The sequence below is a fragment of the Gnatocerus cornutus genome, chromosome 1 (genome assembly GCF_029298725.1).
Source record: "Gnatocerus cornutus isolate USDA-ARS CGAHR chromosome 1, icGnaCorn1.1, whole genome shotgun sequence".
Taxonomy (NCBI): Eukaryota; Metazoa; Arthropoda; class Insecta; order Coleoptera; family Tenebrionidae; genus Gnatocerus; species Gnatocerus cornutus.
In genome coordinates this window covers 18763704-18778700 of record NC_142233.1, presented here as the reverse complement: position 1 = coordinate 18778700, position 14997 = coordinate 18763704, and the positions used below count along the sequence as shown (strand labels likewise).

Below are 14997 nucleotides of genomic sequence, written 5' to 3'. Positions count from 1 at the left end.
TAAAAAAACGGACTTTACCTATTATTATTAGTTCAAAAGTTTAATTTTTGGGATTACAATGTAGTTCAAAAGCACCAGTTTATTTTGGCCGTTTCTATAGTATATTTTCGGTTTCAAATTGTTCCGGCTTCCAGTAATTTGCTTTATTAAACAAAGTTGCATAACAAATATTTTCCTTATATTTAATTTATAAATTTAGTACCCAGTTTTTTATATCAATTCTTTCATTGGTAAAAAAATTAGTTAAATTCCAAAAACGCATACAATCAATGCAGGTAAAACAAGCAGATTTTTATAACTGGGATTCAACGTAACTACTGAACTAAACTTTACAAAGAATTAATTCTAATTTAAATAAAATTTACTATTTACAAATTGTATTGAAAGGATTAAAGCTAATTTAGAATTATTAAAAAGTGAGCATCTAAATTATAAACTTATAAATTTTAAAGATATTATTTATTTTTGTTCCAAAATAAATTCCTATTTTTATAAAATGCGTGATTATACTATTGAATTACCAGCATAGGAGATGGATTCTTAACAGTCCGGTATGGTCTAGTGGCTAGGATACCTGGCTCTCACCCAGGAGGCTCGGGTTCGATTCCCGGTACCGGAATTTTTTTTTCACATTTTTATTCAACAATCAAATATACATAAATAATCAAAAATATTATATTAATATATCTTCCTCGACTAGTTTACCATCCACAAAAAGCTGATGAATCACACCTTGTTTTCGATCCACAGAAGTCGCTCTAATCGAAGCTTTCAAATTTTCGAATTCAAAGCTCATTTCGCTCCCCCCATCAATAAAAACACTTTCTGTTTCAACATACTGACCGTTGACCCAGACGTTCAGAGTTTGTTTTTCTAAAATGGTAAATAAAAAGTTTGTTTCTTGTTATGAGGAAGATTTTCACCGAAGACAACCCTGTAGCGCTTTCCATGCGCCAGCACTGCCCATGACCTCGTTGTCTGCGATTGTTTTTCCGTGAACTTTTCCAGAGGTTTTCCATCGACCAAGAGACTATAAGCGAAAGCGAAATGGGGTAACGGATCGACACGCAACTCACATTTTGCCAGTTGTGTTCCCAGAGTAAACTTTTCTTCGCCAACTAGCTTAAACATCCAATCTCGCCGTAATATCTCCTGAAATCCCGGATAATAAAAGTTTAATTAATAAAAAATTTACTTGTACTTTTCCGTCCACTCTAATAACTCTTTTGCCTGTGGTTCCTCCATGTTCAAATTCTATCGTGTGGACTCCATCAAGCAGAGGGACACTCCAGAAGGCCACCAAATCTGAACGATCTTGAGAGCCACTTTTGTTAAGAAGGTTCCCACTCAATGCCATGGTTTGACTGGAAAATTGATGGTAACAGACCTTGACATTACTGATGCATCGACAATGAATATTTTAATACCACTATTGGAACATTTTTCCGCTGAGTTCTACAATGTTTGTATTCAATGGTGGTGTGTGACTGTCGACCTTATAGAGGACGATGAAAGGGTCATTGGTTTCGTAAGAAAACTTTGATTAAATTCATGATCGATAAATTGTGTGTTAGGAGGTTCGACGACTTTGGAGCGTTGCCATCAAATTAATACTAATGAAATGGGTTTTTTGTCAATTGGAGCGACAGATATCGATTTTACCAAGTAAGAAAAGTATTAAAGAACATAAAAAAGTCTTTATTGTGAATTTTACAAATCGAGAGCAGAAAGCAGCGTGCCAACACACTCTCCAAATCCTATGTTGTAGCCATCACCTTCACACAACCCCTTAATGGTGACGGTATCTCCATCTTGTAAGAATTTTCTTTGACTTCCATCCAACATCGCGATGGGTTTGGTGCCTTTCCAAGACAACTCAAGCATTGAACCAAAAGAATCCGAAGTCTGTGAAAGTCACAATCAAATACTTTACTTTACAACTTTACATCACCTCTCCACTGATGGTACCACTAGCCAGGAGATCTCCAGGTCTGATATTGCAGCCAGTGATCGAGTGATGTGCCAGTTGCTGCTTCGCAGTCCAGTACAAATGCTTGTAGTTCGATCGACAAACAGTAGTTGAAACATTAAGGCCCTTGGCTAAAAACACCGTTTTATCCTCCGTGGTTCCAAACTAACATTCACTCACGAGTTATATCAACTTGCAGATTGATGTCAAAGTTAAATTTATCATTGTGTCGCAAGTAAGGGAAAGGTTCTGGGCTTTGGGTGAAGTTGTCCACTTTGAAAGGTTCTAACGCTAGCGTTGTTACAACCCATGGAGATATGGTGGTACCAACATTTTTGGCAGTGAATGGTCCCAATGGTACATACTCCCATTTTTGAATATCGCGCGCTGGAATATTAGTTTATTATAAGTTACTAGGAAAAAATCAAAACTACCGCTCCAATCATTCATTAGAACAAATCCAAAAACGCGATCGGCGGTCTTGTCGATGGGAATTGGAGATCCGAGATCATTGGCTGGTCCTCCGACAAAGAACGCCATTTCAAGCTCAAAATCCATAAGTTTACATTTACCGAAAACGGGCGGTGCACCTACAATTTTCATGAAATATTTTTTCAGATTTGCTTCATTCTTTACCTTCTACTGCTAATGATTGTCCATTGGGTCGCCGGATTGGAGTACCCGAAATAACTATAGAACTAGCCCGACCGTGATAAGCAACAGGTAGATATTTCCTATAAACAGAAAGAATTATTTATGAAAAAATAAATTATTTATACCAACCAGTTGGGAGTTAGCGCATTTTCTTTTCCCCTAAACATTGTTCCGGTGTTCATAGCGTGGTGATAAGATGAGAAAAAGTCGGTATAATCACCGATTTCGACTGGGAGGTGCATGGTGGCATCGAATTGCGATACAAAAGACCTAGAAAAAAAGTTTGATTTCTGCAAAATCTTGTATTTAATTTACCTGGTTCGCAGAGCGGAATCATTTTGTAATGTTGGATTATCGGCTGAAAGAAGACTTTGAATAGTTTGTCTCGCTTCGATCCATGCCGGTTTCGTTAGACCCATAAATTTGTTCAGAGTTGACTGAAATAAAACAGTGATTTTGAGACAGTTGTTATAATAGTATATTATAATACAAGTTCAAAAGCAAGCCTTTAAAACACGCACGACGAGTTTAAGAGCACGACACGTCAGCTATTTTTTATTATACCTAATGTTAATTTACACAATAAAATTATCAAAGGTTGTTTGTGAATCGTTTTTATTAATAAATTAAAAATCTACTTACCTCTCTAAATACAGTTTGGTTATTTTTTAGTTCTGGACCTGTGAACAAATGAGCTATTTGTTTCAAATCCAATATTTGGTCTCCGATTGCCACGCCAATTCTATGAGTTTGCTGAAAACAAATGAAATTTTTAAAAAAAGTTTTGTGAAAAACTGTATTATTAAAACCAATAATAATAATAATTAATCAACAAGACGGACTATCGCATCTCAACTTAACACCAGCAGTCAGTTAAATTTGTGTAACTATTATAGTTTGTACGGTGAGAGATTGAATGACAGAAAAGTCACTAAATCTACGCGATAAAAAGTGTACCAAACGCGCGAAATTTAAAATAACAAAATAACCCCAGTTACTGACAGCCCTGTCAACCCATTTCGCGTAGGAATTTAGTGTTTTTAGTGTATTTTGTAGCATAATTTGCTACCAACCTATATGTCAACTGTCGAAATATCCCAATCTCTCACCGAATAAACTATAATTATTCAGAAATATAAAAATACATAGGCGATTGTCAAAGATGCGATTATATGAGTAAAACACGAATTTATTATACACGTGTTTTAAAAGCCCGATTGTCCTACATTGCTAATTAATAATAGTTATAGTTATATATAGTGAGAGATTGAATAACAGTAAAGTCACTAAATCTACGCGATAAAAAGTGTATTATGCGCGCGAAATTTAAAATAACAAAATAAGTCCACTTATTGTCAACCCTGTCAACCCAGTTCGCGTAGGAATTTAGTGTTTTTAGTGTATTTTGTAGCATAATTTGCTACCAACCTATATGTCAACTGTCGAAATATCCCAATCTCTCACCGGATAAACTATAATTATTCAGAAATATAAAAATACATAGGCGATTGTCAAAGATGCGATTGTATGAGTAAAACACGAATTTATTATACACGTGTTTTAAAAGCCCGATTGTCCTACATTGCTAATTAATAATAGTTATAGTTCGTACAGTGAGAGATTGAATGACAGAAAAGACACTAAATCTACGCGATAAAAAGTGTACCATACGCGCGAAATTTAAAATAACAAAATAAGTCCACTTATTGTCAACCCTGTCAACTAGTTCGCGTAGGAATTTAGTGTTTTTAGTGTATTTTGTAGCATAATTTGCTGCCAACCTATATGTCAACTGTCAAACTCTCCCAATGTCTCACAGGATATGCTATATTTGTTTCACTAGGCTAGAAAATGGTCGTTTGGAAATGCAAGGAAAGTGTTGAAATCCGAGCATTTCCAAAACATTTTCTAGCCGTGTCACACACGAAATTTTGTGCGCCAACAATTATTAATAGTTATAGTTTATCCGGTGAGAGATTGGGATATTTCGACAGTTGACATATAGGTTGGTAGCAAATTATGCTACAAAATACACTAAAAACACTAAATTCCTACGCGAAATGGGTTGACAGGGTTGTCAGTAACTGGGGTTATTTTGTTATTTTAAATTTCGCGCGTATGGTACACTTTTTATCGCGTAGATTTAGTGACTTTTCTGTCATTCAATCTCTCACCGTACAAACTATATTTATTTTAACTTTTTGTTTGAATTTGAAACGTCATTCCCTCATTTAGGGGAATTTCATCAGCTGGGAAATAGGTTGGTAGCACCCAATTCAATCAAACGATTGCAGATTAATTTAAATTCAATTGTATTTTACCTTTATTAGTTTCGAAGGTCATTGGTCTCGAAATCGGCACACAAATTGACATAATTGACATTTATGCAGCGATGCCAACTTGTAAAATAAAACCAACTATTCGAAATGTCACGTTTGACTGCCTAGACATTCAAAAGGTGATTTTCTTGCCGCAAATGAGTATCACAAATGCTATGAAAAATGACGCAGGCGCACAAAAATTATTGGATTACAATGTGGTATAAATATGTGGCCTATAAGCCAAGGTAAAAAATTACAATAAACGAACCAAGGTCCATGCAAAATGCAAGAGTATTTTGATTTGAATGCAAGCAAAAATGAAATGTGTAAAAACCTCTAATAAAGTGGATTTAAATGACAATAACGTAGACATGACTATGCATCGGATTGTTGTTGTCATTTCTTCACTGCTTTGGTTGAAATTAGTAGGGTTTTGAATAAAATCTGGCATTATATTTGAGTGTTATAAACCATTTTTTCTACGACCGTTTAATAATATTTCCATTATCTCAACTTTTTCGATTAATATTGTTACCTATATTCCAAGCATGTGAATAATGAATTCGTAGTTCACGGCCTTCGGCCAATCATAGGTGGGGATTTTTATAATTCACTGGTGCACTGAACCAATAAAAATACCCTTGGGTGGTTGCTATGACAATTTGGATTATTTCAAATCGTCCGCGCTTATGCTAACCTATCACAAAAAAGAAGCAGCGTTACCATGGTGACAGTTGTTGATTCTCGTGATCTGATGCTGTTTACAATTTCACGTTCTAAATCTAAATATTAATATATTAAAATAATCTAATATTTAGATTTAGAACGTGAAATTGTAAACAGCATCAGATCACGAGAATCAACAACTGTCACCATGGTAACGCTGCTTCTTTTCGCAATATTTTTTTTATTAACAAAAATATTGATGTCATGTTGATTTTTAATTCTTAAACAATGCTATTAAAGCTCTAGTCATTTAAGTGATCAGAAACTGGGACCTTTACCTTACATATTTAAACTTATTTGTGTAAATTATAGAAAAAAACGTTACATAATACATAATGCATGCTATACAGTGCGTTTTTAACAGTGGTCATAGAGATTACCATCCTATATTTTCACCGTACAATAATTTTTGTTAGTGCAAAGATTCGGACTTGAAATTTTTACACAGGGTAAATTTAAATTGTACAAAAAATCAAACTTTAAAATAAAAAAATTTGAAATTGTTTATAGATTTTTGTTGCCATAATTTAAGTAGGCATTGAAATTATAATTAAAATGTTTCTTATTTTGAAAATTTCTTTCCAAAGTCAAATAATATCATACAAAAGAAAGTACAAGTAGCTTATAGTCTGTCTGTAAAGACATAGTTTTATGCGGTAAATTGAAAGTCCCAATCTTCATGCGAATAAAAGTTAACATAAGGCGGAAAATTTAACATAATATAATATAATCCGATACCTTTTGACTGTTTATTTTTTAGGAGCTTGAATTGGTTACAAATTTTCTAAATTTATAGATATGTATATACAGGGTGATTTAAGGGGTGCAGGAGTAGTAGAATTTTTATTTATAAACCGATTTCAAAAATTTTAAAAATGCGTGCCGTTTTTAAAAAATCACCCTGTATATAGAGGGTAATTTAATCTTGTAACTTTTAAACAAGGATCATCAAATGATTTATTAATGTAAAAATACAAAAACATCTTTAATTTTGCGATCAATATTTGTATTTCTAGAATATCCCTCGTATACTCAATCCACTCAAAGTTCCTTTTTTATCGACGTCCCCGTTAACACGAGCCCGCAATAGATGGCATTATCATGCACAAGCAGGAAAAGTTTTATCACATCGCAATTTCGGTGGTCATGTACGACCATATCTCCCACATTTCAAGGTAAAAGTAATTATTAATTAAAAAACAGTAATAGAACTTACATCTTTTGCCGTTGAAAAGACCCCATAAGGTAGATTTTCAATGGGAAAATCGCAGTATTTCTCGTATCTTATGAAGCACTTCATCTTTGTAGATCCAATGAAAGACTGGCCGGTGTGTACGCCAAGGTCTCATTTTCATTAGCTTATCATTTAAATTTTCACATAAATTTGTAGAAAACAGGTTTATTTTATGCATGCAGAGTGACAATAACAATCGTGACTAGTCAGTTTTTTAATCTAATTAATCGGAATGGGCATTGAAAGTAAATAAGATGTATATACATTTTTTTATTTGATATATATTTTACATACAGGTTCTTTACAATGAGATTCGATGCTAAGAAGCAACTAATATCTGGAATTAGTCTACAATTTATTTCTTTACATTTATAAATATAACAGTTAGATATACATTTTTATTTAGCGTGCTTATTCACGCAGATAAATTATTCATATAAAATGGAAGACTTTGTATTTTGTTGTTATAATACGATGATTCAACAAATTCATAAATAGCGACTTTGGAATTATCATAACGAGTCAATAAAATAAATACAATTTGGCAGTTTCAACAATTTTATACACTTCTTTCCTATATAAACATCTATAACAACCCTCAAAACTCACTAGAATTCCTAATTAATTCCTTCGATTCGTATAACTCCGATAACTGGTGTCTAATTTCGTTCCTTTCTAGTGCGTTTTGCCAAAATGTAACCAAACACAAAAAGCACCATTTGTACTTACGCTACTAGCAAATCAAAAATCAAAAGTTTTTCTATACAACATTATTGCGTCAGCTACACATTTTTTACCATATTAGAAATATACGCTACGCACACTTAGTGTTTTTTGGTATTTTCTAATGCAATATTTTACATTTAGGACATTTTTAACAGTTTTAATAGTTTTACATGGAACTGTGAACGTAATTGTACATCAAGGAAACGAGAATTAGTTACCTATCACAAATTTTAACCACATACAGGAGACAATTTTCTCTCAGTTATTTTATACTACGATTGCTATTCTAGCTGATATGTCTTTAGTTGATAAAATTGGTTGCTTTACTTTTTCAGTTATTCGTTGAACAAATAACTTGAATTTTGAAGGTGGACCACAACTAGGTTAGTGTTAACAACTGCAGACAACTTTTAGCAACTATGGACAAAAATAGTTTGCTATAAACTTGCCTACTAAATTGAGCACTTAAACGTGGAGACAACTGTCATATTTTTTCTAATCCTACTCTAACTTAGCAACACAAGATAATTAACTCTTCTAATTGACTTCGAATTAAATGTAACGTGATAATTGACCGTGTGACGTTTATCAAATTCTTTAAATGTATGTAAATGTCAACCAAACAACAGTAATATTCCAGAGCTCAAAAGTTAAGTTGGCAGCAGCCTCTAGCAATTTTTACCGGTAACAGTTGGCAGTAAGAGTGTTTGACCTTGACGTCCTGCACAACATTGCCAAACTTGTTAAATCTCTATTAAAAACTTCCTGTAGCACTAAATGTTTAATTAGTTGTTTATTAATACACCCAACTTTGACAACGTGTTAACCTCAAAATTGCTACATTCAATTTTCCCCCAATTAAGGTTTGAAAGCCTGATTCACACCCAAACATTTTTGAAAGTTTACACAGGAGAGTGGACTTTGGATAAGAGACTTTGCAACTTTTAAAATATCGCGATTTTTGTTTAAATTATATATTTTTTAATACGATATGTCAGTATATTCTATCTAGTTCTATCTAACTTGAGAGAAAATTTCCGCATAAACGTGAAACGATTAACCTTTGTGAGTGTTACAACAAACAAAAACAACATATCAACAGCATTAGAATTTTACAAGTCATGCCCGAGCCGGTCCATCTCAGATAAAAGGAAATCAACATCGCTCTCAGTAACAGCAGCAGAAGATATGATGTTTCTGAAGAAGTTGGGTCTTCGGTCGTCGGGTTGATAGCCAACCATGAGAGTCCCAGACTGCATCATCCGTGCTTTGAGAATGGGACACATCTAAAGAAATGCTAATAGAGCAACGAAAAATATTTTGGCGATTTTTACCTTTCCAAGCTCTTTTTCCCTCGCAGCTGAGTGCTGCATTTTCCGCAGACGAGTGGGAATGTACCAAAAGCTAACATTAACAAGTTCTGGTTCCATGATTAGGTAGAATTTATCTGGTTGTTCTTTGATGCGTTTCACCATGTATTCTGTCATTGCCATTAAATGGTCCATGTGTCTCTCGAAGCCTCCATCTCCCTACATCGATACAATTGCTCATTTTAATCCTTAATTATTTTATCAGTACGCAATTTTTGTGATAAAAATAAGAAAACATGGTAAATAAAATCGTAATTTCGGCAATTTTTTTTTCATTGCAAATATTAAATTGTGTAATGTTCTTCAAAACATGTCTTGTCAAGGGCGTTAGTCGTATCCCCAGTGGCGCAATTGGTTAGCGCACGGTACTTATAAGACAGTAGTCGTGAGCAATGCCGGGGTTGTGAGTTCGAGCCTCACCTGGGGAACTTTTTTTTACCACAACCCCGCGCCTGATCGTTAATTAATTAAATTACCTTTGCTCTCCATTGTAACCACAGTTTGAAGATGTCGTTGTGACGACCACACTGAATAACTTTATCACCAGTGTCATATCTTATGTCATAAAGTTTATCTTGCATAAACAGATAATCTGCAGACATCTGGTTACAGCTCATTAACAGCCCCTGGAATGGATTTTGAGTTGTTGAGATTATTTTGACTGGATTATGATTATGAGCTTACGTCTTCTTTGAAGTGGATGGTGGAACATTGTAAAAGGGCACCCATGAGTTTGTGGGGGTTCCAGGTCACTGAGTCGGCCCTGTAAAAATTTTATTTTATAATATTCAATTATGCAACAATATGCTAAAGATCTCCTAATTAAAATATGAGCAAATATGTGGAGAGGTTTGTATTATAAAAAGAATAAATTATCGTATTTTTTGCGAGATAAAATTGTTGAAATTTTTAAGCTAATAAACTAATAATAATACAATTTATTAATAAATTAACAAACAATTTTAGCAAATATTGTATTTAACATCTTTAACATATTTTGATGATGTTGGTAGTACTTTTCGATTTTGCCATTTCAAAACTGTCAATAATGACGTTATGTCAAATCAGTTAAGAAGTGACAGTCCCAAATTTTCATTAAATCCATGAGTTTCTTCGCCTTACACGATCAATCAGACTACCAACCCTTCAAAATACTGTCAATTTGATTGATCGTCTAACGTTTAGGGTCTTTTTAAAATGCTACTTTGAAATGAAATGTCGTGATTTAACATATAAACCGCAAAAATGTTTCAGTTCTTGAGAAAGTTCACGTCTGTCATAGTAAAAATTGACAGCACTTTGACATTTCCCAGTTTGATTTATTTTCAATCGACTTTCAATAAATTATTATTTAATCTGAGATTTCTTACAACAAATTTTCCCTCATTGATCCCTTCATAATTTTATTTTCATTAAAGAATTTATGTTACGTTAAAAAGAAAAATATCACTCCGACATCTACAAGGTGTTTATAAATGTTTCTAGTATCAAAGGTGGCTCTGGAATTCTTGTCGTGCCCTACTTTGCCGCTTTGTTTTCCTAGTGAATATAACTATCTTCAAAATTATTTATAATGTTACTTACGTCAACGACGTTTCAGTTACGGTTTTGTGTCCAAATTGTTGATTTTCTGGTTTTAAACCACAACTAGAACAGTTTTCTTGTCAAAACTTACTTTGCTCCATGATTGAGGTTAACTCAATGTCAGTTGAAAAATCTAAACCCACATTTATAACGAGCGGCAAATTTCTTTGACATTTCATAGCCACCTTTGATGCTAGAAACATTTATAAACACCTTGTATGTCTCTCTCTGGTCATAAACTATTCTGAAACATTTTTTTGTAGAGCATGTGATTTTTTTTTGACTTAATATTTTATACTTATTATTATACACTACCGCTCAAAAGTATTTGCTAACTTAAAAATATTATTAATTCTTTTGCGATTTTGCGGTTATTTGTGCTGATTCTGTGGTAAGCGACAATCATTGCACGCGGTTCCACACCTTTCTTCACCATTTCTGTACAAAACTATTTTTTTGGGAAAAACTAGAAGAACAATAAACTGCCGCAACCACAAATTAAAGAAGTTTTGTTGTCAAACACCTTCACGATATGTAAAAAACGGTAAACGTCAATCAACACTTTCGTTTTTGCATTTATAAGCTGATGGATTGTGAAAATATATGAAACGATAACTTTTTCAAAATCCCTAAAAGTACATTAAAGAATAAAAAAAAGATATTTTAAAGAACATCAAAAAAAATTGTTAGCATCAATGAAGTATATAAACAAAAACAAAAGCGGAATAAAAAAATATTTTGGAGTTACTTAAAAAAATATTTGTGGCCAAATACTTTTGAGCGGGAGTGTACTTACTGATTTTTTTTATAACTATAAGGTACAATTTAAAATGTCAAGCAAGTTTTCACAGACTTATTATTCACTTTCCTTTTCAAATTAAGATATTTTACATAACTAACATTGAACTATGGTTTTTAAAGGTCAATATTTTCTCATTGCACAGTCGCATAGACAGTGGCGACCGAAACAGCTACAGGATGATTCCACTACAGGTACAGAATCTAAACTCTCATTCCTGCTAATTTCTAAAAAAATGTCTTTGAAAATCGGTAAATTCTTTACAGGAAAAATAAGATATAGATATTATTTTTGTACACTCCACAGATATTTACAAAGCTATTTTAAAATAAAATTGTTGTAACAATTTAAACTAAAATGTGCTATTTTAATTTGGTCATCATTCTACTATAAAAAAGTGGGAGATTTAAAAAATTATGATGATTGAAATGCATATACAAGGTGTTTATAAATGTTTCTAGCATCAAGCGCCGCTCATTATAGATTTTTTAACTGACATTTGTAGTTAACCTCAATCATAGAGCAAAGTAAGTTTTGAGATGAAAACTATTCTAGTTGTGGTTTGAAACCTGAAAATAAAAAAATTGAAAAACGTCGTTGACGTAACTAACATTATAAATAATTTTCAAGATAGTTATATTCACTATGAAAACAAAGCGGCAAAGTACTGGACGACAGGAATACCAGAGCCACCTTTGATGCTAGAAACATTTATAAACACCTTGTATGTACCTACATGTTATGTGGAACATTGAGACGTTCATAAATATTCAATTGAATTAAAAAAAAAGAAATCATAAAGGCCAGTTTAATAATCACCTCTTAAAGGCAGCTTTAACTAAAGGTTCTTTAAAGATCTGTTTCTATGGCAAAAACTCACTCTAAATTTTAAACTGGCTTTTTTAAATCTTTATATTGTACAAGGTGTTTATAAATGTTTCTAGCATCAAGAGTGGCTATGAAATGTCAAATAAATTTGCCGCTTATTACAAATGCGGGTTTCGATTTTTCAACTGACATTTTCAGTTAACCTCAAACATGGAGCAAAGTCAATTTTGTGAAATAAACGGGTCTAATTGTGGTTTAAAACCTGAAAATCAAAAACTTGGACACAAAACTGTAACTGAAACGTCATGGACGTAAGTAACATTATAAATAATTTTCAAGATAGTTATATTCACTATGAAAACAAAGCGGCAAAATAGTGCACGGTAGGAATTCCAGAGCTACCCTTGATGCTAGAAACATTTATAAACACCTTGTATTAGAATTACTTCTAGAACATTTATTATCTGGTGCATTTGGTGATAATACAAGGTGTTTATAAATGTTTCTAGCATCAAGGGAGGCTCTGTAATTCCTAGTGTAGTGAATATGACTATCTTGAAAATTATTTATAATGTTACTTACGTCAATGACGTTTCAGTTACAGTTTTGTGTCCAATTTTTTAAACCACAGCTAGAACAGTTTATTTCTCAAAACTTACTTTGCTCCATGTTTGAGGTTAATGTCAGTTAAAAAGTGGAAACCCACATTTGTAATGAGCGACAAATTTCTTTGACATTTCATAGCCACCATTGATGCTAGAAACATTTATAAACACCTTGTAGTTATACGTTGTCTTAAAATGCAAATATTAAATACATTAAAAATGCTCAGGTTTTCAGCTAAAATAGCATGTAAAGAGTTTGGCGAACATTTGATGCGTATGTTTCAATTTTTGAGGCATTTTTAGATAAATAGATTCAGTTCTGTTTATAGGTTTTCATCATCTCCACCTCTGTATAAAATCGATAGAGCCCCTCACATAAACCACTGATAAGCTCCAAAGTGCGGCTCAATTTGCATCAAAACTACTTATAGATTTAAAAACACTCTTTTCCTCCATCAAACTGTCGCAAGCACTCGAGGGTGAAACATATAAATTGACTTAGATGTGCACTAAACCTTGAAAATTTTCCAACCATATCCCTAATTTACGCGTTTCCAATCGATGCAAATAAAGAAATTCTTTCTATTGTTTTAAGTGACACCATCTGGAAGATTCTCATGTAATCAGGATTACATTCACACTCAAATCCCGACAAGCTTTTGCTCTTTAAGGGATCGCTTTTTATTAAAGCGGAGCGCACAGTTAACGCGTTTTCAAAATTCATTTCTATGCATAGTGAGGAAGTAAAGTATCTAAAAAACAACTTTGGAAACTTGAGAGAACAATTTGAAAGCTCTGTTTCGGAGAGGTTAAATAATGGGAGAGCTTTCAGTTTCGAAACCAAGGCATAATTAATGGTGGTGCAATTAAAGTGAGGTCACAGGCGTTGTAGGAAACTTTAATATATCCAGGTGTTATAAAGATGAAATAAGGGTAGTTTGTGTCTAGACGTATTATTGTTATTACAGGAATTTATAGCTGCGAAGTCGGCAGTTTGCTGATTTTATGAGAGCTGCATGTATGAGAATTTAGGAGGGTTTTTGTGCGAGCGGAGGTTTTTCACATAAAAATTGTTTCATTAGACTGAAATTATGGTTCCAGAAAACACAGGGATTTTGGGTTTGACTACAAAATTGCTTTAAATTCAATGATACGTAAAATTATGTTTTTTCTTTATAAGATAACGTGTGATCCACAAAAGTATATAAAACAAGTCCTTTATACTATTTTTTCGTTTTTAATAAAAAATTGAAATTTTCCAATTCTAAGAGTTTTCGTGTTACACGATTGGTAATGGTTTTGTAACCACGACTTGCCACTTGATTTTCAACTTCAATTTAAATTTTGATATTACTTGACAGGAAACAGGTGACAGCCAGACTAATTAGTTCTGCCAACTCTTTAAAAACAAAATTACCTACTTTCAGTTCTCTTCTAGATATACTATATTTCAGAATTATTGACATCTCAGTGTGCCTTGGAAATTCAAATTTATGTTGGCAGAATCTTCTAATATAAGCGTATTTAGTGTTTTTAGATTTACATTTATCCCTATGTGTATGTAAAGTGTGTCACGTCACTCTGAAGAGGAACTAGAATCTGAAGCAGAAGAAATCTGTGTTATGATGGTAGATTCAGAATCTGATTAAAATATCAATCCATTAGCTTAAAAGAGTAATTTACTTCATAACCTCAAAATGTTACATTGACGTTTTAGAACCAAAATGCTAAAAGTCGTTCACATTGTTAGAGGCGTTTTACACAGACATGGCCTACCGAGATGTCAATAATTCTGAAATATAGTATACCTATAAACGAGGACCTATTAAAGCGGCAAATTCGAAAAAAAATTATTTATAGGAGAAATTGCAAATAGTTTTAAGACAAATTTTAAACAGGAAAGTCATTGCAAATGGGAAGGGTCTGGCGTTCGGTATAAATCTGAGACTTTTACATCGATTTTGAAAAAAAAACATCGATTTTTAATACATATATTTTTATGTTCAATGCATCATTAAAAATCGATTATTGCGGTTTCGATATATGTATTTTATTTTACACTCTAGATTTTGGTGATATTTCGTTTGATTGGTTGTCAACGTGTTTGAACCAAAGCAAGGCGGGATTTACTTGTGCTGCGTTCTAAATAAGGAAGACGGGAATTTAATTTAAGGGAGTTAT

At 33.0% G+C, this 14997-nt stretch overlaps 3 protein-coding genes and 2 non-coding genes across 6 annotated transcripts in view; 2 read left to right on the top strand and 3 right to left on the bottom strand.

The window, feature by feature from the left end:
• Positions 1-547: 547 nt before the first annotated feature.
• Positions 548-619, top strand: TRNAE-CUC (transfer RNA glutamic acid (anticodon CUC)). The gene has a single exon. It is a non-coding gene; the product is annotated as a tRNA-Glu (tRNA).
• A 26-nt stretch (positions 620-645) lies between these two features.
• LOC148180770 (fas apoptotic inhibitory molecule 1) lies at positions 646-1589 on the bottom strand. 2 transcript variants are annotated; one of them, XM_088034043.1, is made up of 4 exons: positions 1428-1589; positions 1202-1364; positions 924-1152; positions 646-873 (listed from the first exon to the last, which is right to left on the bottom strand). In XM_088034043.1, exons 2-4 carry the CDS (start codon positions 1355-1357, stop codon positions 674-676), a joined length of 585 nt encoding a protein of 194 aa, XP_087890169.1. In that variant the 5' UTR covers positions 1358-1364; positions 1428-1589; the 3' UTR covers positions 646-673. The 2 variants fall into 2 exon arrangements, with proteins under 2 accessions (XP_087890169.1, XP_087890162.1); XM_088034036.1 differs by having other exon boundaries at positions 647-873; positions 1202-1589.
• Positions 1590-1677: 88 nt separating this feature from the next.
• Faa (fumarylacetoacetate hydrolase) lies at positions 1678-7023 on the bottom strand. The gene is made up of 9 exons (XM_088034027.1): positions 6887-7023; positions 3266-3376; positions 2939-3060; positions 2753-2893; positions 2606-2703; positions 2404-2559; positions 2150-2356; positions 1952-2100; positions 1678-1905 (listed from the first exon to the last, which is right to left on the bottom strand). The coding sequence occupies exons 1-9, from the start codon at positions 6968-6970 to the stop codon at positions 1711-1713; spliced, it is 1263 nt and encodes a 420-aa protein (XP_087890153.1). The 5' UTR covers positions 6971-7023; the 3' UTR covers positions 1678-1710.
• Positions 7024-7161: 138 nt separating this feature from the next.
• Positions 7162-14997, bottom strand: part of Gad1 (glutamate decarboxylase) — a 41662-nt gene continuing 33826 nt past the window's right edge. The window contains exons 7-10 of the mRNA XM_088034013.1: positions 9685-9763; positions 9477-9626; positions 8965-9159; positions 7162-8916 (exon numbers count right to left, since the gene is read on the bottom strand). Coding sequence (XP_087890139.1) covers positions 8743-8916; positions 8965-9159; positions 9477-9626; positions 9685-9763 — 598 coding nt within the window. The 3' untranslated portion in view covers positions 7162-8742. The remainder of the gene's footprint in view (positions 8917-8964; positions 9160-9476; positions 9627-9684; positions 9764-14997) is intronic.
• On the top strand, positions 9337-9428 carry TRNAI-UAU (transfer RNA isoleucine (anticodon UAU)). Its single transcript is given in 2 exon segments — positions 9337-9374; positions 9393-9428. It is a non-coding gene; the product is annotated as a tRNA-Ile (tRNA).

What these genes read in the sequence shown, in the direction of transcription:
- Faa (XM_088034027.1), bottom strand. Translation starts at nt 6,970, where the DNA reads ATGAAGTGCTTCATAAGATACGAGAAATACTGCGATTTTCCCATTGAA. An exon ending in GATTCCGCTCTGCGAACCAG is followed by an intron (nt 2,894 to 2,938) that starts GTAAATTAAATA and finishes CTTTTTTTCTAG; the next exon opens with GTCTTTTGTATCGCAATTCG. An exon ending in TCTGCAAGTTGATATAACTC is followed by an intron (nt 2,101 to 2,149) that starts GTGAGTGAATGT and finishes CGGTGTTTTTAG; the next exon opens with CCAAGGGCCTTAATGTTTCA.
- LOC148180770 (XM_088034043.1), bottom strand. Translation starts at nt 1,357, where the DNA reads ATGGCATTGAGTGGGAACCTTCTTAACAAAAGTGGCTCTCAAGATCGT. An exon ending in TTATTAGAGTGGACGGAAAA is followed by an intron (nt 1,153 to 1,201) that starts GTACAAGTAAAT and finishes CCGGGATTTCAG; the next exon opens with GAGATATTACGGCGAGATTG. An exon ending in GCGCTACAGGGTTGTCTTCG is followed by an intron (nt 874 to 923) that starts GTGAAAATCTTC and finishes TTACCATTTTAG; the next exon opens with AAAAACAAACTCTGAACGTC.